The sequence below is a fragment of the Falco rusticolus genome, chromosome 1, assembly GCF_015220075.1.
Source record: "Falco rusticolus isolate bFalRus1 chromosome 1, bFalRus1.pri, whole genome shotgun sequence".
In the NCBI taxonomy this organism is placed as follows: Eukaryota; Metazoa; Chordata; class Aves; order Falconiformes; family Falconidae; genus Falco; species Falco rusticolus.
Window position 1 is genome coordinate 23,237,132 of NC_051187.1, and position 17,767 is coordinate 23,254,898.

At 44.9% G+C, this 17,767-nt stretch overlaps 1 protein-coding gene across 2 annotated transcripts; it reads left to right on the forward strand.

The window, feature by feature from the left end:
• Window positions 1-127: 127 nt before the first annotated feature.
• EIF4H (eukaryotic translation initiation factor 4H) lies at window positions 128-11,701 on the forward strand. Of its 2 annotated transcripts, XM_037375095.1 has the most exons (7): window positions 128-256; window positions 5,504-5,685; window positions 6,672-6,736; window positions 6,846-6,942; window positions 7,601-7,666; window positions 9,531-9,689; window positions 9,815-11,701. In XM_037375095.1, the coding sequence occupies exons 1-7, from the start codon at window positions 198-200 to the stop codon at window positions 9,949-9,951; spliced, it is 765 nt and encodes a 254-aa protein (XP_037230992.1). In that variant the 5' UTR covers window positions 128-197; the 3' UTR covers window positions 9,952-11,701. The 2 variants fall into 2 exon arrangements, with proteins under 2 accessions (XP_037230992.1, XP_037230995.1); XM_037375098.1 differs by lacking the exon at window positions 7,601-7,666.
• Window positions 11,702-17,767: the final 6,066 nt, after the last annotated feature.

The window sequence follows — 17,767 nt, forward strand, 5'->3', positions numbered from 1 at the left end:
GGAGCGCCTGTGACGGCGGCAGGGAGCGCGCCGGGCCTTCCCGACAGGCAGTAGCGCGGACAGCCCCGGCGGGGCGAGGAGCTGGAGACAGGCACCGCCAGGGGCAGCCCCGGCCCGGGCTCCGCCGTATATAAGCGGCGCGGGGTCCTGCGGGCGCGGTCCTGTCACGCTCGCACGGGGAGGAGGCTGAGGTGGCGATGGCGGATTTTGATCCTTACGACGATCGGGCCTACAGCAGCTTCGGCGGCGGCCGGGGGTGAGCGCGGCGCTGCGGCCGGGGCCGGGGCCTGGGCCGCTGGGGGGAACGGAGCGCTGCCCCCGGAGCCTGGAGGGAAGGAAGGAGTGGCGTTCCGCGCCCCCCGGCTGGGCGAGGAGGGGGCGCGGCCGTGCAGGGCCTGGCCTGCCCCTTTCCCGGTGGAGATGGCGGGCGGGCACGGCGGGGGAGCGGGTGGGGAGAGGGATGGGGCGACGCTACCCCTAGGGAGCTTTCGGGCTCGTCTTACCCCGCTGCCTTCCCTTCTCCGGGGGGTTGGGCTGAGCCCGGCGGGGCGCGTTTTCCTCCGGCCTCGGCGGGCCCGCTTTGTGAAGCGGGGGGGGGTGCCGCAAGGTTCAGGGCCTGGCGGCTTGGGAGAGCCGGGAAGGGGCGGGAGGAGGAGGAGGAAGGTGTCGCTGGGTTCCCGCCGGCCCGGAGGCGAGTGGAGGGGGGGGATTTCGGGAGGTGCTGGGCCAGAGCCAGGGTAGGCCCTGAGGAGCTCCTGCAGGGACAGACCGGGAGCTGGGAGGAGGGAGCTTCCCGGGAAGGACTGCAGGGCGGCAAAGGGCCCCTGTTGTGGCGGGGCGAGGTGCCCGGCGGCGTGGGGAGCTGCGGCGGCGCCCCCGAGAGCGGGCGGCATTGTGATGCCTGCAGCGGGAGGAAATGGGAGGGCTTTGTGGTGCCTGCGGTCGGGGAGGGCTGGGAGCCGCCGGCCTGCGTTATCCGGGGCTCCGGTTGCTGACTGCAAATCTCTGATCCTCGGGAACAGGGCTTGGCTCATCACTTGGCTCTTTGCTGGAGAGCGTGGATAGGGGAGGAGCTACAAAAACAATAACCAGCAATTACGAAGTTTGTCTTAAATCAGGTTACAAAGATGCCATTAGCAATTTTTTTAATTCTGTAGCAAATAACCATGACAGCAGCCTAAAGTGGCACTTGACACTCATAATAAATTCCAATGTTACTACGCAGTCTGGCCTAGTCAATGTAGGCACATCCTGTGAAGCAATAAAATGAAAGTTAACGTGTTACTTTCATATTCAGATTTCTTTAGCAGAGTACTTAAATTTGCTCTCAGGCAAGATGTGAATACTTGTTTTGGTGGAAGTAAAGGTATCCTACTGATTAGTAGGTGCTTTTGCAGATGAGAAAATGTACTTGCTCTGATTTAGTTGTAGTTTTAAGCCTCAGATGCTACTAATATCAGAGTGCAACTTGTGCTTCCATTTCACTTATTATTACTAGTAAGTTGCTAACAGCTAATTCATAATTTCAGACCCTAACAGGTCTCTGTCCTTTGTGTAAAGCCCTGTAATACGTGTAGCGTAATGAAAACATGACTGTTCTTGAAGGTTCTGAATAAAGAATCCCTTGTTAACTTAAAGTGACTTTTGCTCATTTTTAGGTGCTTTAGGACTAGTGTAAACTCATTTGAGAGAAAACAGGTTTTGTGAAAGTTGCATTTTGCTTAACTTTCGGTCTGTATAGAGAGTAAGCGTAGGATTTATGTGTGACAGGTGGAAAACAATAGTGCCCAGCAAGTTCTAATGTATAAAGATATCTGCCTCTTTCTTATACTTCTCAAAATTATAGTGGTAGCGCCACAGAATATGACTGTGGTGTGATGAGATGGGATTTTGCTACACCTGAGATGTCTGGTAGAGTGCCGATTAAGAGCTGCAACATAATACTCTGGTATGCAAAAGTAATTTTATTCCAAAAGAAGAACAGGCTGCTGACATTAATAACAAAAGGCTTGCTATAAAAGCTTTTTGGTAAGTGTTTTGGAGCCCAAGATTTGACACAAAAACCTGTAATTAAGCATGCTGAGGCCTAGTTGAAACTCTGAACATCAGTAGAGCTTTTCTTGAAGGAAACTGAGTATTGATCACTCCTTGACTTGCTGGTACACTGCTTATTTAGGTGTGGCTTATAATACTGGGTGCCTTACTCAAAGGTTAAGATTCGTCTGCTGAAGTGCTATACAAGTAGGTGAAAATAAAGAGCTAGTCTTTAACCATCTGGCATTTTAGATCCTGTGCTTGCCCATTTAGTGTTAATAAATGTCTTCTAATATTTAGACTTGGGTAAGGTTTTTGTTGAAGGTGTCTAATGCTTGCTGTAGAGATGTATTAGATTACTGGAATAAATTGGGTATGTATTTAGAGTTGTGGTCTTGGAGACTCAAAAAAAACAACTTGCATTCTGCTGAGCCTTGTGCTGCCTCTGATAAAGCACTAACATTGGTCAGACTGTTGTCCCTGTGCTGTGTAAAAAAGATAAATACTGAGCTATTGTTTTGATCATTAGTGAAAAGCTATTAAATACTAGCTTTCGAAATATTCTTTGTTTTGAACTTTTGACAGATCTTGTTCTCTGGAGAGAATAACTTTCTAAAACAGTAGCTTCAAAATGATAGTTTAGTTGTTCTTTCAGCCTAGTATGGCCTTACAGTGTCAGTAACTCAGTCCACCAAAAAATAAGTCTAATTACAGGGATGTTTGCCTCTGCATTTGCTAGAAGCAAGCTTTTCTCTTCAGCTTTATGTTTTGGTTTTCTGAAAAAGAAACCAAATAGTTGTCTTTCAGATTCCCACATTAAGATGACATAATTATTACCTAATTGTATCTGACAAAAGTTACACTGAGTAGGAAATGCAGATACTGATTTAACACTTTGATGTGACCCAGTTCACTTAGTTCAGATATGTTTTTAATTATAGTTGACTTTTGTCCTATTTTGTCACAAATGGGAGTATCTCCTTTCAATCTCATTGTTTGGTTACTGAAATCAGCCTTTTTTTTATTTATTTCACTGTTTCAGTGTTCAAAAAAAAAATGTAGGGAAGTGTAGAAACAGTTTCTTTTTGTGTTGCTGTACCTGGATTCTGTAGGAAACTTAGTTTTAGAACCTCGTTGTTGTCCATTCCTGTGGATACTAAAATACCAAATACAGAGTTATGTATTTGATAACGGAGGCCTTAGTAGATCAAATTCAAAAATACTTCATTTTCTGACTTAATATCAGTAGGGTTGCACAACAGGGCACGGATTTCCACACGTGCACTCTGTGAAGTTCTGGTATGCTATGGTAGAAACAAGGTTTGTCTGTAGCACAGAATTCTTCTGGGGATTGCTAACTTGAGGGTGTGGTTTCAGAAGCAGCTCAAATGGATCTGAGTGGGGGTTGCTGTTGAAAGCTGTAGTTTGAGCCCTTGATTTTGTTCTCCTTCCCATGTTGGCTTGAGTGCTCTTTGCAGCTGGCTAGATCACCTTGTTGATCTGGCTGAGAATTCGACTTGTGTGAGTTTTCAGGTGAATCAGCTCACCGAGCAAGATGACTGGCAGTTCAAGGAACATGTTAAGAATGTGTAGAAGGAGGGAATGTTCCCTTTAAACTCATCTGAAGCAATTCTGATGTTCCTATAGAACAATAAAAATTAAGATTTTTTTTTTGTTCCTGCAAATTCTATATGTAGTATTTTAGTAGCTGTTTGTAAAGTCATAGGTGGGAATTGAGGACAAAGGCATGGAACCAATTCTACATACTACAGAATTCTTTGGAAGAGCAACTCAGCTTTGTTGGAGTTCCTTCTTAAAACTTAAGTCTTGTGACTAAAGATAATTCTGCTATACGTACACAGTACCCAACTATAGCAGCTTTAGTTCACCAGTATGTTTTTGACTCGTTAATGAGACAAAGGCAGATGAGGAATATTGTCAAAAATGCTAAAATATGAACCTGGGTGGACACTAATTAAAGATATGTAGGTTGTGATTCAAGTACATGTAGCAGCATGCCGATAGTGACAAATGACTCCTGCACGGAGCTGCTAACATAAAAAGGCTCAAATGACAGGCTTATCTAGGAAGAATTAAGAAATTTTATTCAAGATTTCTGCATTATCTGATTCATGAGTAATAAAATATTTATTCTGGAATGAAAAAAAAGTATGTTGCTTGCCCAGTGGATTTTTCTGGCTGCATGCAACAAACGAAAGGAAATAATATTTGAATTTCTGTGTTTTGGGTAGGATTCTGCAGACATCTAATCAGTTCATATCACCCTAGAAAATCCTGGTTTGGTACAGTTTGTGTTCCACCATGCTTTTAAGTGCACAGCAAGCCTCTGGGAAAGGGAGCAGTCCTGAACAAAGCCCAGTAAGTGTAAGGTGTTGAAGAGAACATGGGTAGAGTAGTACGTAGGTGTCTCAGGTGAAAGTCAAAAGAATGCTTGGGTGGGGTGGATGGTGCTGGAACCAGTGACAGTGATGTCCTGGAGCCTAGAAGTCCAGGAGCTATAACTTAAGGTTGCCTTGTGTCCACAGTACCAACCTTGCAGTCTGTAAAGAAGATCAAAGTTAGCTTTAGAAGATTAGGCTCTACAGGAGATTAACACACAGGTGTGTTACATTAATACAGTAAAGAATTTCACTGGTACAGTCTAGTTCCTCAGCAACCAATGATATTTGGTTATAATATCCTTATATTATAAACCTTAACTGAGACTGAGGGTAAAGATGGGAAAAGACAACCTAGTTTACCTCAGTCTGTAATTCATGAGACACAAAGGAAGAAGTAAACATCCAAATAGCACTGAAATTGGTTTCTCTGCCTTAGAACACATTGCTTAACATAGTGTTTTATTACGTGTTCAATTCAAAGCATTCCAGTCCAAATATCTGACAGTTAGGGCAATAACTTCAGAGTTAGCAGAAGATGTTTCTATTAAGCTAAATGCTGCTGAAATAATTCAAATTAATATGGAGTGGGTGTTGATAATATACTGTTTAGTTAAAAGCATTGGATCCAGCTTAATTTCAGGATAAGCCAACGAGCCTGTGCCATGGAAGCATTCACTGCTGTAAATTATTCTTAAAATCTAGTCCTGGATGTGTTTAAGAAGTAATGTTTTTGATTGGGGCACTGTAGAGCTAAGCTTACATTGCTTTTCTTAATGGATTGTATGATGAGAAAGAAGTTTGTTCATCACTTTGTTACTGAGTTCACCTGTAATGTATTAAAATATATTGTTCATTTTTTTTTTTTTCCCACTGAAGTACTGCATCAGGTAACACTAGAAAGGAGTTGGCCGGTACTGGAGGTGGTGGGTACAGGCAAAGGAATAGGAAAAACTAAGTGAACTTGTGGAAGAATCCACTTCCAAAAAGCACCTGAGCAGTGCTATATACTGTATTACTAGCTGTGGTGGGAGTCAAGTTCCAGAGGCACTGTGCTCTTTTTTCAACAGGTCTCGTGGTGGCGGTCTTGGTTCCCGTAAACAGAAAGAGCTGCCAACAGAACCCCCTTTCACAGCATATGTGGGAAATCTACCCTTCAACACTGTTCAAGGAGACATAGATGCCATCTTCAAGGATCTCAGTGTAAGGAGTGTACGACTAGTCAGAGACAAGGAAACAGACAAATTTAAAGGTGAGTGTTCAGAGTTGTTTTAGTTGTAGTTGGCTAACTGGTAGGAGAAAATGAGATGCTTCTGAAGTGTCTTTAATGGTGAATTTCACTCTGTAAAGCAGAGTTAGCTGCTTAATCTGTTTGTTCTTTATCGTGACTTATGCAGGTTTCTAATTCACTAACAGGTAAACACCATTTGAGTGAGATTCACTGTTACTTCCATTATAAGATACAGACCAACCTGAGTGACAAGGGTCAATATTTGCCCTGCTGTAAAAGGACTTACTCAAACCTTGTTTGTCTTGTATGAATTCATACAAAGCTGAACTTCCTGACCCACTTAAAATCCATGACCTTAAGTGTTGAATGCTTACACAGTCTTCCTTTAGTTCAGATGACTCCCATTGCTTCAACTCTGTCTTTTTTTCTTTTTTCTTTAAGTAGATGGGGAGGGGGGGAAGCAAGTAGATAAGCCATTCAGACAATTGTTTTGGAGGATGCAAATCTGATTTCCATTGGAATTGGCCAGTGGAAGGGGAGTATATTTGTAAGTTACTTGAGGGCGTTGGGGCAGAGAGGCTTAACTCGGATGCCAGAGGGCCTTGGAAAAGGAATGAATTCACTAAATTATATAAATCAGATGACTGGCCAAGCAGGTGGTACTTGTTTAAAAATACTAGTAACCAAATGTCACTATTCAGCTAAATAACTGTCTAAAGGCATAGAGCAAATCTAATCTGTAATGAGAACCCTATGGTAAAGGGAATTAATCAGGCTCTTGGCGTTTGCTTAGTGCCTGTACAGAGTTCTGTTTCAGGATTTGTCCCCATCATTAACAGGCATAGGTAAATGCATTCATAGTTAGTGTTTGGTTTCTGAGTTGTGTACATCTTGCACTCGTTTGTCTTTGAAAGAGAAGGGAGGCTATTAGCAGATATGCAGGAAGAGTAGCTTCTTACAAAGGACTCTTGAAGTGCTGGTATTAACTTATGAGGTTTGTCTTGCAGGATTTTGTTACGTAGAGTTTGATGAGGTGGAGTCACTCAAGGAAGCTCTTACATATGATGGTGCAGTAAGTATACTTGCAATTAATTTGTGAAATACAAAGATAAACACAAGTCTCAAACTCCTTGGCAGCCCATATGATAAATTCTGAAGAGATTCTCTCCTTTATTTAACAGCTTTTGGGTGACCGGTCACTTCGAGTGGACATAGCAGAAGGCAGAAAACAGGATAAAGGTGGCTTTGGCTTCAGAAAAGGCGGGCCTGACGACAGAGGTGACTTCAATTTGTCTAAATAGCTTCTTCAACATAATGGTTGTAGTTACAACTTCTGATGCTGAATAATGCTAAGACAAGGCACGCAAGTGAATGTGATTTTTATAGGAGGGAGTTTTATTTGTATATACAGTTCTAACCTAGCTGCTGCCGCTCCTGAAATGTCTGAAATATAGATGCGCTTTGTGTCCAAAAGCTGAGTATGTTGTGACTCCTAGCCCAGGAAGTGAGACCAATACCCTTAGTAATGTACAGTGTCTTGCAGAGGACAATCCTAAGGCCAACAGTCTGATCTGCTACTATTTTCTTAAGAAAAGCGAGTAAGCTAAGTAAGTGTAAGTAGACAAATACCTATTTTGGATTATCTAGCTCCTGTTCAGTGTAAAACCAAGCTTTGCTGTAGTGGAAGCTCAATTGAATGAGACTTACTAAAGGTTTCCATTGAATGTGTATTAGAGAAGCTTTTCTGACCGCTTACTCTTGGTTAACTTAAACTGACCTTTTGTTTCTATGCTTGGAACTTGGTAGTATTGAAACAAAAGGATTTTCCAGCAGCATGACTTTTGGATATTGAAGGACTGAAACTTTGGTTTGGTATCCCCTTGATCAGTCTTTCCCACAGCTTCAGACCTGAACACAATTGTGGCTTTTTTCCTAGGAATGGGAGGAGGTTCCCGAGAATCCAGAGGAGGTGGATGGGATTCCAGAGATGACTTCAATTCTGGTATCAGTATTAACACTTGTACAGATAGGCAGCCTAAAAGGCACAGAAATGTTCTCATTTTCATGTCAGCTACATTTGTCCCCATTACTGTTTTGATTGAATCTACTGTATGCCAACTTTGGACGTCCTCCAGCTGCAGTGGGAATCTTCATTGCCTTATAACAGAGGAAAGAGTCTTGTAAATTTTATGAAGCAGTCCTAAATGACAGAATACTTGTTCAAATGTAGCCTATGATGTCTAGGTTTTAAGCATTTCTCAAACATATGGCTAAGTACATTTCTGAATAGTAGCAGAAACAGACATCATGTGAAAAAAATGATACTGTATTCTTTGAGAGCAGAAGCTTTCACCTTTTTAAGGAGATGTGACATCATTGTATGTGTATCCCTGAGGCAACTGACTTCTCCAAAGATGCGTTAGTGTTCCGAAGCACTTCTAAATCCTAAACGTTCTTAAATGTTCTTGTTACAGTAATGCAAGTTGCAACAAATGGCTGGGCTTGCTGAATGGAAGGTAGTGATGGAGCCACTGGGTTTGCTCTTGACTTCCAGTCAGTTTCCAGCTATTAGAATCCAGGGTGACATTAACACAAGTGCTTTTGTCCTCTGAAATCATGGGTTTGGTCCATTTTCTGATGGGGAGATGCTGGCAAGTGCAACTTTGCAATGTCTGGTGTCTGCGTGCGTGGAATGGACAAAGTAGAAGGAGCGGTAACCAAGTGTGCCTTTGCCACCAGCATGAAACTGAAGCATGATGCCGGAGAGAAGCGGCTTGCTACAGCGCTGCGCTTAACCTGCCTTCATAGCTAAGCATTCTGGTGTCATAGCTTTATACCTTCTGTGCCAGCTTCTTCAAATATGGATGCATTTCAGCTTGTTAGATGCTGGATGAGTGAGTGTGAGCCAGAAGTGTAGCATTTAAGTCTTAGTTGCTACAGAGGCTTTTTTTTCTCAGGTTGTACAGCCTTGCTCTGGACCAAGTCTTTAAAGATGGTTGGTTGGTACTGAAGTCAGTAAGGGACAGTTCTGCAACTGCCAAATACTGAAGTGGAAAGGAAAATCTCAGATGGGAACAAAACAACTTTCTCTTCCAGGTGGCTTCTGAAAAACTGAGTATATTCCCCTTAGGTGTGCCATTAGCCTGAAATGCAGATGATGGGGGGGGGGCTTGGAGAGATGCTCTAGAATAGTCTTTGGTACAGACTAGAACTCTGGTTAGTGACAGACAGTTCTTGACTTTTTTGATACATAAACTGAAGAAGTACAGTCAGTTTCATATTTAAAGTCAGAATTGGTATTTTTCCCTAGCTCTTTAATTAGTCTAGTAAATGCCTAGTCAGTTTAAAGTACAACTAAAAAGCCTTGGGGTTTTGCTCTGTTTTTCAAAGGCTCTGTTTTATAAGGACTGTTTATTTCACTGCTCCCTAGCTATTTTCCCATGTGCTGTGCACCTGCAGATTTCATGCCAAGGCTGTAGCCAGTGTGATCTTCTGGCTACAGAAGTACTCTTGAGTATTTCTAGTGTTGTCTCTGAATTCAGCTAACGGTGCTAACAATCTGAAGTTGCAGCTGAAGCTCATATTTTAAGCTCACTTGATGACCCATTCTCCAGCACTCCAATAAACATCTAGGTGGATAAAGCAGTTTCTGAACTTGGCATAGCATACCCAGTTTCAAATGGAATCTGTATGACTCTTCTAGAACGTGTTAGAGATCTGTGAAGCAATCTGCCTACAAAGGCTCTCAGTGTATCATCTTGGACTGACAGCAGTGACTTTGAAAGGTTTTCCAGTCATCCAGATAACAATCTAGATTAAAAGCATTGCAAAATGTGCTCTTTAAATTCACTGTCTTCTGTCTTCAGGATTCAAAGATGATGACTTCTTGGGAAGCAGAGGTAGAGGAACCCGCCCTGGAGACCGGCGACCACCAGGTGCCTCAATGGGAAGTGGTGGCACTGGTCGCTTCAGAGATGGGCCTCCCATTCGTGGATCTTCCATGGACTTCAGAGAGCCAACAGAAGGTAAACTCTTTGTCTTCTGTAATGCAGCCTTCCTTCATGAAGGAGAGAGACTCCTGCTTTCTTTGTCAGGTTAAAGTTACTGCCCTTGACAGAGATCTTAAAACCGTAATGTTTTCTCTTTTCAGAGGAAAGAGCACAGCGACCCCGACTTCAGCTCAAACCTCGAACAGTTGCTACTCCCCTCAATCAAGTAGCCAACCCAAACTCCGCTATCTTTGGCGGAGCCAAGCCCCGAGAGGAAGTAGTAAAAGAGCACGACTGAGTTTGGGGTTGAAAGGGAATGGGGAGGCGGGAGAAAAAGCAAGACAGTACAGAGTGACTAGCTCTGCTGGAATGTCAACCCTGCAGTTTACCATTCCTGCCATCTGGTATTTGTCCTCTTTGAAACCGAAAACACAGAGCTTGTGAATGCATGTCAGCTGTTAACAAGTGGTTTTTAGTACGTTCTTGGCTTTGCTGTATCTAGTGCCTGCTTTGTGCTGAGTTTCCTTCTTCTGTTTCCTTCCAAGCAGCACAGTTCCCAGTAGATAAGGCAGTGTAGCTGCTTCCACGAGCGTGGAGGTCTCTGGACAAAGGTGCTGCTTCTCTTCTTCCTTTCTGGGTTTCTTTTACTTTAGAAGCACAGGTTAGACTTAGTTATTTCCCTGTATTATTTCCTTTTACTACTTCCTCAGTGCTCCTCTTCTGACCTGCATGTCTTGTTCTGTATTGCTGTGGCTCTGAAGAGGAAACTGGAGAGTCCAGATGAGTTTGAACAGAGAAATTTACAGTTCTAACCAAGTAGCAAAATACTATTTATGACAATTGGTGATAAAGTTACTGTATACAGCAGATGACCTTATAAAACTGAGGGGGACAGCTGCCCTTTCACACAGGTTACCAGGAAGGATCAATTTAACAGATGCCTTGGCTGACAAAAAGCCTGGTGAGTAGGTAGTGGAATTGGTGTGGATAAAGCATCTGCCAGCGGACCCTTGCTGGTGGTTGTCTGTTGACTTCAAAATGGTATGATACTACACCTCCAAGCTCAAGGTTAGTGCTGCAAAAATGTGCCTGTTTGAGCGTGATTGCTCACTGGCTCTTTCTGCTTACTTTTTTTGGGTTTTACATCTTTGGGAAATTTTTAAACGAAGTTTCTACAAATAAAATTGACTTTTTTATTTTTAAGGAGTGTATACTTTGCCATGCAGTATGTAAATGCCGTTATCCCCTTTATCTTTGCCCAGTGGTGTACAGTTTTAAGACCTCTGCTTTCAGAATACCTTGAAAATGGGCAGATTAGAAATCGTTCTGCTATAGATTCTCTTCATGTAGAAGTTTGGGTAAAAAGCATCTCTAATTGCTACGTCTCTCTTCACTCGAAACGTTTCTTGCCAGTGTTTTATGGGAGGAGGGAGGGGAGGCTGGAGCAAAAGGAGAGAGCCCATGAATGTTTAAGGACAAAACCTGGATCTACAGCACTGAAGCGTGGATATGTCCAAAGCATGAGGAAAAACTTGGGCCCCTAATGCTAGTGCTGACAGCTTTTGGATAAAACAGCCAGCACACCGGAGTACTTCCAAGAGGAGTTTGGAAGCATGGCTGCTTCACTACCAGCGTAACTACTGCTAGTAGTGAATTTCTTCCTGTAAAGTTACCTTTAATGTCAGAGTCCCAGCAATTTACAGAACTACTCTTTCCTTCCTTCTGCCTGTCACTTAATCTGCTTCTGAGATAAGAACCATTTGTCTAACACTAATACTTAATTTAAGACAGACATGCATTGTGTGGTTGTATTCCAAACCAATAATTGATCTATTTACATCTTCAATGTGGAAAAGATTTTTAAGAACAAATTCCCATATAAAAACTCTCCTCTAGTCAAGACAATTGACTTTTAAATGTAAAAACAAAAAAAAAAAGAAAAGAATTCCAAACACTTAACACATTCTGCTTCATAACAAAATAAATTTATGGATATGGTATTTTGTGAATGATCTTTTAAATAAAAGAAAACATTAAGTAATATTTAACATTGGTCTTTATTTGAGTCTGCTATAGCATGGATTTTTTCTCCCCCCTCAGCTTTCAAACTATGTGTTAATTTGGAATTTTGCTTCCTTAAATTTTATGGGGAAGTGCTACCAGACCTATTCTTGTAAAGGGGGGAGGAGGAAAAGATAAAGGGGAGGAACCTAATCTAAACAAGTGTTGGTGGAACATGTAGGACACTGAAGTAAAAACTGTGTACAAGTGGAAGGGAGCAAAAATTCTTTATCCTGTGGCTTCAGCATAACTTCTGTTACGTCGCTAAGGCTGCCAGGCAGAATTGGGAAGCGCTGTAGCTTGTAGGCCGTACAGTTCATGCTGTTTCCCACAAGCTGGGTTCTGCTGCTCTGCGGCCGGAATCCACTGCCCAGTACAGGGCAAAAAGTGTGTCCTTCCAGTCTGAGCAGTGATCAGTTGGTTTAATGTGGACTCTTTGTGGGGAGACTAAATAATCTACTTGCTGCTATCTTGCCCAGTTTCTCCCAGCTTTCAGCTGGCCTGTTTCCCACTAGATGTAACTTAACAAGGCTGTTGCGCTGCACCTTTGAAGTATGTGTGTACTGCAGGCTAGGTTAAAGGAGGGAGAGCTGGGTTTTTATTGAGGAAAGGAGCTCTGACCTTCCTGCTTGGTTTTACTGCTTCCCGTAGCATGAAAGGGTGGCAAGTGTTCCTGCCTTCTGGCTACTCAGTCCACTCTCCTTAGACCTGCTGTTGTGAAGCTTGAGCAGAGAATCCAAATCCTGCTCTGGAGCTGCTTGCTGAAAAGGCGTGTGCACTAGCAGCTGGCTGCCCATCATGAATAACAACCTGAGGTTTATATTTCAGAATTGGGCCAGCTGCGTGAGGGTAGTGTCCTTAGGCTGCTACCTTGATTTGCTCATAGCTGGTCCTTCAAACCTGGTGGGAGAAGCTGTAATTCCATCACTCTGCGTGGAAGAAAGTAACACTGATTTGTGAGACAGGCAGAGAGGTGGAAAATGGCTCACCTTAGTTCTATAAATATTTTTCCATATCTGCTAATACTTGTTTGGTCAAGGGTTTCCCACTAGTAAATGCAGCCTAATCCCGGTATCATGTAATACCTTTTTTTTTCTTTTTTAGTATTTCTTCATATGCAAACATTAATGCATTGCCTGGTTTCTTTGTAGCATTCTGCATTAATGCTTCCCGTATGGCTTAGGGTCAGACTCCTCCAGTCCTTTGTCTTTCCCCCTTCAAAAATTTAATTGATTAAAATTTTCCTGTACAGAAGCATATCAAACTAGCTCATGTCAACAGCTGACAAAACTGTATTTAATATATGGATGTGGCATTTAAAGTTTTGTAGGAGGAAGCGAGATGATGTTTTCCCCATCCCACCAGCAAAAAGCAGTTGAGGTTTAATCTGTAATGCTGAATTTTACCTGCAGCTTAAAGCTAAGCCTGGCATGGCAAAGCCTAGACAGAGGAGGTTACCAGCGGTGGTAACAAATGGGTAATTCACTCTGGCTATTCGTATTCTCACCAAGTTCTTTCTAGTAGCTGTGCAGAGCTTTCTTCAAGCTTGAACTTAAAAAATAAGCAAAAGTGAAGTCAGGCGTGCAGCAGTTGGGTTTTGGAACTGAAATGGAATTTGCTTTGCTGCTCTAGAAGGTGTTTTGTGTTTCTCCAGTTGGGTTGCAGGCAGGGAAGGCTGGCATGCGTGGTGGCTCTGGAAGCTGTGGGACAATGCAGGAGGAAGCAGCACGCATCTAATGTGCTGCAAAACTCCGCTGTCAACCGCCAAAAGAGAAACGCTGCTGAGCTCCCAAACCCAGGGGCTAATCCCAGTCCTCTAACGGCAGCAGCCCAGTGCTGGCACTGGTGTGTTGCTAACTCACTGAACCGTGCGAGTCAGTAACAGCCTCGGAGGGGGCTCTGGGTGCTTCTGGTCCTGAACCTTGTTCTGATGGCTGACGAAAGGGGTGGAGGAGTGCTCACATACTCAAACGATGGGCTGGTGATAGGGTCGAGTTAAATTTGTGCCCTTGAGGGTGGCTTTCCTGCCGCCTTAAAGTAGCAAGAAGATATTAACCTACTACTGAGATGTGCTGGCGCTACTAACAGTCTCCAGTGCTGACCATGAATTTCTGAAGTAATGCTTGGTGTCCCAGAGCTGGTCGTGACAGAGAGCAATTGTGGACGAGACTTGCTGTCCTGGGGCAGTTTTGGGTGATGCTGATATTTTTCAACTTGTCTTACGAATACTATTAGAGTTTCAATCCTGACTTTAGCACATAGTATAGTAGGGGCATTTGCTACCTGTAGTACTAGCTGCTGACTTGTCTTCAGGAAAGATTATAGAATAGTGAGCACGTTAGAGCGAATCCTGTGACCTTGGAACCCCTCCTTTTTGTAGGAAAGATTTAATAATCAAGCCGGCATGTTTTGAAATGCATACATGGCCCTTTCCCAGAGTGCTCACGCGTGGCAGCCCACCGGGCAGCCCCTGTCCTGCTGGGTGCTGAGCAGGGCTGGTGGGAGCGCCTGTGCCGCAGGCAGCCCCCTGCCCACCTGCAGTGGGGCAGGACGAGGGCTGCGCCCGGCGGGCTCGCTCCAAGCGGTGCGGTTTGCAGCCAGGCGTAGATCGCTGGGTTTTTATACCGACCTCGTTCCTTCTCGCTGCGTGGAAGCACGCCTCGTGGTTGTTCACCCAGCAAGAACACGGGTGACGAACCGCTGACGGCGAGCATCTTTGAGTTCACGTGGAGTTTCTGTTGTACGTTCCGATGGTTTCTGTGTTTTGCTACCAGACGAGAGCGAGGGCTCTGAAGGATTGGGGCTCTTCGTCCATCCTGGCGTATTCTAGCGTAGAATCAGTTACATTTGTAGTTCTCAAGGGCGCTTCTCTGGACTGGATTCTTGGGATGCAATTTTGTAGGTGATGCTAGTCTTGAATTTTTAGAAGGGGGAGTTTCTCTGGCTGAAGGGGAATTTGATTTCCAGCTGAGATTGGAATTTTCTAAGCTCATAGCTGAATCCCTCTCTCAAATTCCACTTATCCACTGCAGGATTTTAAGGAATCAAGTATATTTGAAGTGGCAGAGGGCCATCTTTTATTGGGTGCACACATTCTATCTATATATTCTGCAATTTAATCTGTTGTTTGTGATACAACCCACTACAGCAGAATTACCAAACCGATTAGAAGCATTTAAAATGGTGTGATTTTATTCTCTGACCCTGCTTTCTGAAAGGACTTCATCCTTCAGTGCCAGACACTTGACCCTGAAGCCTGATGCACATTAGCAATACCTTGATGCCATTACATGTTCGGGACGAACTGGAGAAACGTACTACCAAAGCGACAGGGGTATAGGTTGCAGCTCTCCTGCGCAGTAGGGATCGCAAGGGAGCTTTGCTGGTTCCTCCCCGTGTCTGCTCACGTCGGCCTGAAGCTTAGATGGGCACAAAAAACGGGAGGGCAGGTTCTGGCTGCACACGTGGCGTCACGGTGCACATGCGGTGTCAGCGTTATTAGGTCTAAGATCGTGTTCCTCATCTTACTGTAGCTGTTTGGGTGACTAAATCCACAGCATTTTATGGTTTCCTTGCCCGTAGCTGCAGCCACTCTGGTACGTGATGTTGCCTGCTCGATGGCAGGTGAATTCTAACATCGGCTTCATTTCTGTCCCCTTTGCAGCAGAGTGCACCCAAGGGATTTAAGGGCTCGCAGCGCTGTTACAGGAACAACCTGCTTACCTGTAAGCTCACAAATTCTTCTGTAGAGTGTCCCAGGGTTGATGTTTCGGGTATGTTATCGCTGGAAGCGCTGCCACCACCTTTCTGCCCAGTAGGTTTCAGCCAGGTTAGTGTTCCCCATGGTAGGAATTTGCTTCCTACTATGAGATTGTTTCATTCATGTTACCGTGCTCCCAAGATCTGCCTCTTTGTTTTAAACAAACCAAAAAAAAAATATCACTAAGTACCTCTATAAACCCCTGCGAAACCTGTACTGTAATGAATCTGTATAATTTGTATTGCTGTATAAAAAAAAAAAAAATCAAATAAAAGCATTCAAACCTTCTAGGTTTTTGTGTTCAAATGTAAGAATTACTGTGTCTACAAGGATGAACTAGGGATAAGGACGGGAAGAAGCTTCATAGCACCATAGGGATGGACAGGATTAGGTTTTGCAATCAAAAGCATTCAAACCTTCCAGGTTTTTGTGTTGAAATGTAAGAATTACTGTGGCTACAAGGATGAAGCTTCATAGCGCCATAGGGATGGACAGGATTAGTCTTTGCAAACCGTACTCGGCCAAATTTTTGCAAAGCGCCCTGCCATCCTAGCTGTGAGGTGTTTTTCCACTGGGTGGTAGCAGCATGTATCTTCAGCTGTAAGGGAGCTGCTTTCGGTTTCAGCTGGGTGAGATGAGCTTTGCAGTGGGGTGTGCAGCTGGGGCAGGGGAGGAGGTGGCATTTCCCCTTGGGCTGGGAACACGCTCATGCCCCTACAGCGACGCGGAAAGCCATGCCGTGGGCTGTACGAAAACGCACGGGCACTACTTGAGCATGTCAGAAAATTTCCTCCAAGACGTGGCTTTCGTTAAAGCCGCCGTGAAAATTTGGCAAAACAAGTCATGGGGGGGTTGGGATGAGATGAGTGCTTGTTGTGCTCCCATAGCACGGGGGGGTTGGGTGCTGGTCTCCTGCACGGCAGGCGGCGCTTCACTCGCAGAGCTTGAAAACCTGTCCCCAAAACTTCCAGCACCGGGTGTGTTTCTGCAGAAGGGTCAGGCTTAGGTGATGCACGGTTTTCTACTCATTTGGCTGCTAATTTCTGATCAGCGTCAGCCATAACACCTGGTTCAAGCAAAACCAGCTGGTCTTTGAGCTGACCCCACCTTTATCTGAAGGGGTGGGAGGCAGCCTCTGGGGTGGTCAGTCTTGCAGCTCCAGCAGGTAAGCTGGGCAGGGGGGAAGGTGGGTTCTCACAGCCTCTCTGGGCCTGGGGAGATGTTCCTATATGTGGGTAGCTATATAGGTGAAGGAGAAAATAGTGTTTGGTTAGCCAGTGGAACTGCCCGAAGGAGTAGGTGCCATGTGTTTGTTATGGGGGTGGCGGGGAGCAAGACCAGGCTGAAATGGGTGTGGCTTGAAAAGGACGTGGAAAGGTGAAATCACAACGTGGTGTTTTATATAACTTACTGCAGTGGACAAAAGCATGATGCTCTGGAGTCTTTGACCTTTCCTCAATCCAGAAATGGTTTCTAGTGTTGCGTCCAGCGGAGGTGCGGGGGATTACGGGAGGGAGAGGGCAGACGTGGGGCAGAGCCCGGCATCCCAAGGTTTCGTGTCCGAGAGGTTTGTGTGTGCGTCAGAGGGGGCTTGGGCTTGGTCTGACCCCACAAGGAGCAGAGCTCGTGGTTGTGTCAGTAGACCTGCACACCAAGCCCGTCTCATGAGAAATACGAAGGAGGGAGATAGTATCTGTGCAGCGGTGTGTGTTACTGTACTGCCTACCTTCTAATCGAGGTTAGAGATCAAGGTGGGTGCCGGCTCGAGGGGACCCATGGCCCCAAAGGGCATCGCCCTCCCCAGGAGCTGGTGTAACGTAGGGGGTGACCCCACCGCTTTGCACCGGGGGCACGGCAGCAGCTCCTGCCCGCCGCAGGCTGAGCGGTGGTGTGTGTCGGTCCAGGAGGCCGTTAGGGGACTGGCACGAGGTGCCTTCGCTGCAGCCCGTGCCAGCTGTGGTAACACCTGGGCCACGGCAGTGAGTCATCTCGGAAGCCGTGGGAGCCGTTGGAGAACCCCCAAGCAAATGGGCAGCACCGTTAGAGCCCTGGCTCTTCCTTGCGGCACAGATCTCTGGTAGGAAAGGCAAACTGCACTCGTCTCCGGCGTGTTCAGAGCATCAGCGCCGCTATAAAGAACTCTTTTTGTAAAACCTCAGTTATCAGCTTAGGTTTAAATATGTAAAAATCCCATCAGAAAGCCCCTCAAACTACTTCCTAGCCAAGGCTTCTGCTAGAAACGCAAATTTTGTAGCAACGGTTTCAGCAGTCAGAAAAACATTTCATAGCATGT

Excerpts from the sequence above, each read along its gene's own strand:
- EIF4H (XM_037375095.1), top strand. The coding sequence starts at position 198 with ATGGCGGATTTTGATCCTTACGACGATCGGGCCTACAGCAGCTTCGGC. Across the intron at positions 6,943-7,600 it reads AGGCGGGCCTGACGACAGAG|GAATGGGAGGAGGTTCCCGA; the intron begins GTGACTTCAATT and ends CTTTTTTCCTAG. Across the intron at positions 7,667-9,530 it reads CAGAGATGACTTCAATTCTG|GATTCAAAGATGATGACTTC; the intron begins GTATCAGTATTA and ends TTCTGTCTTCAG.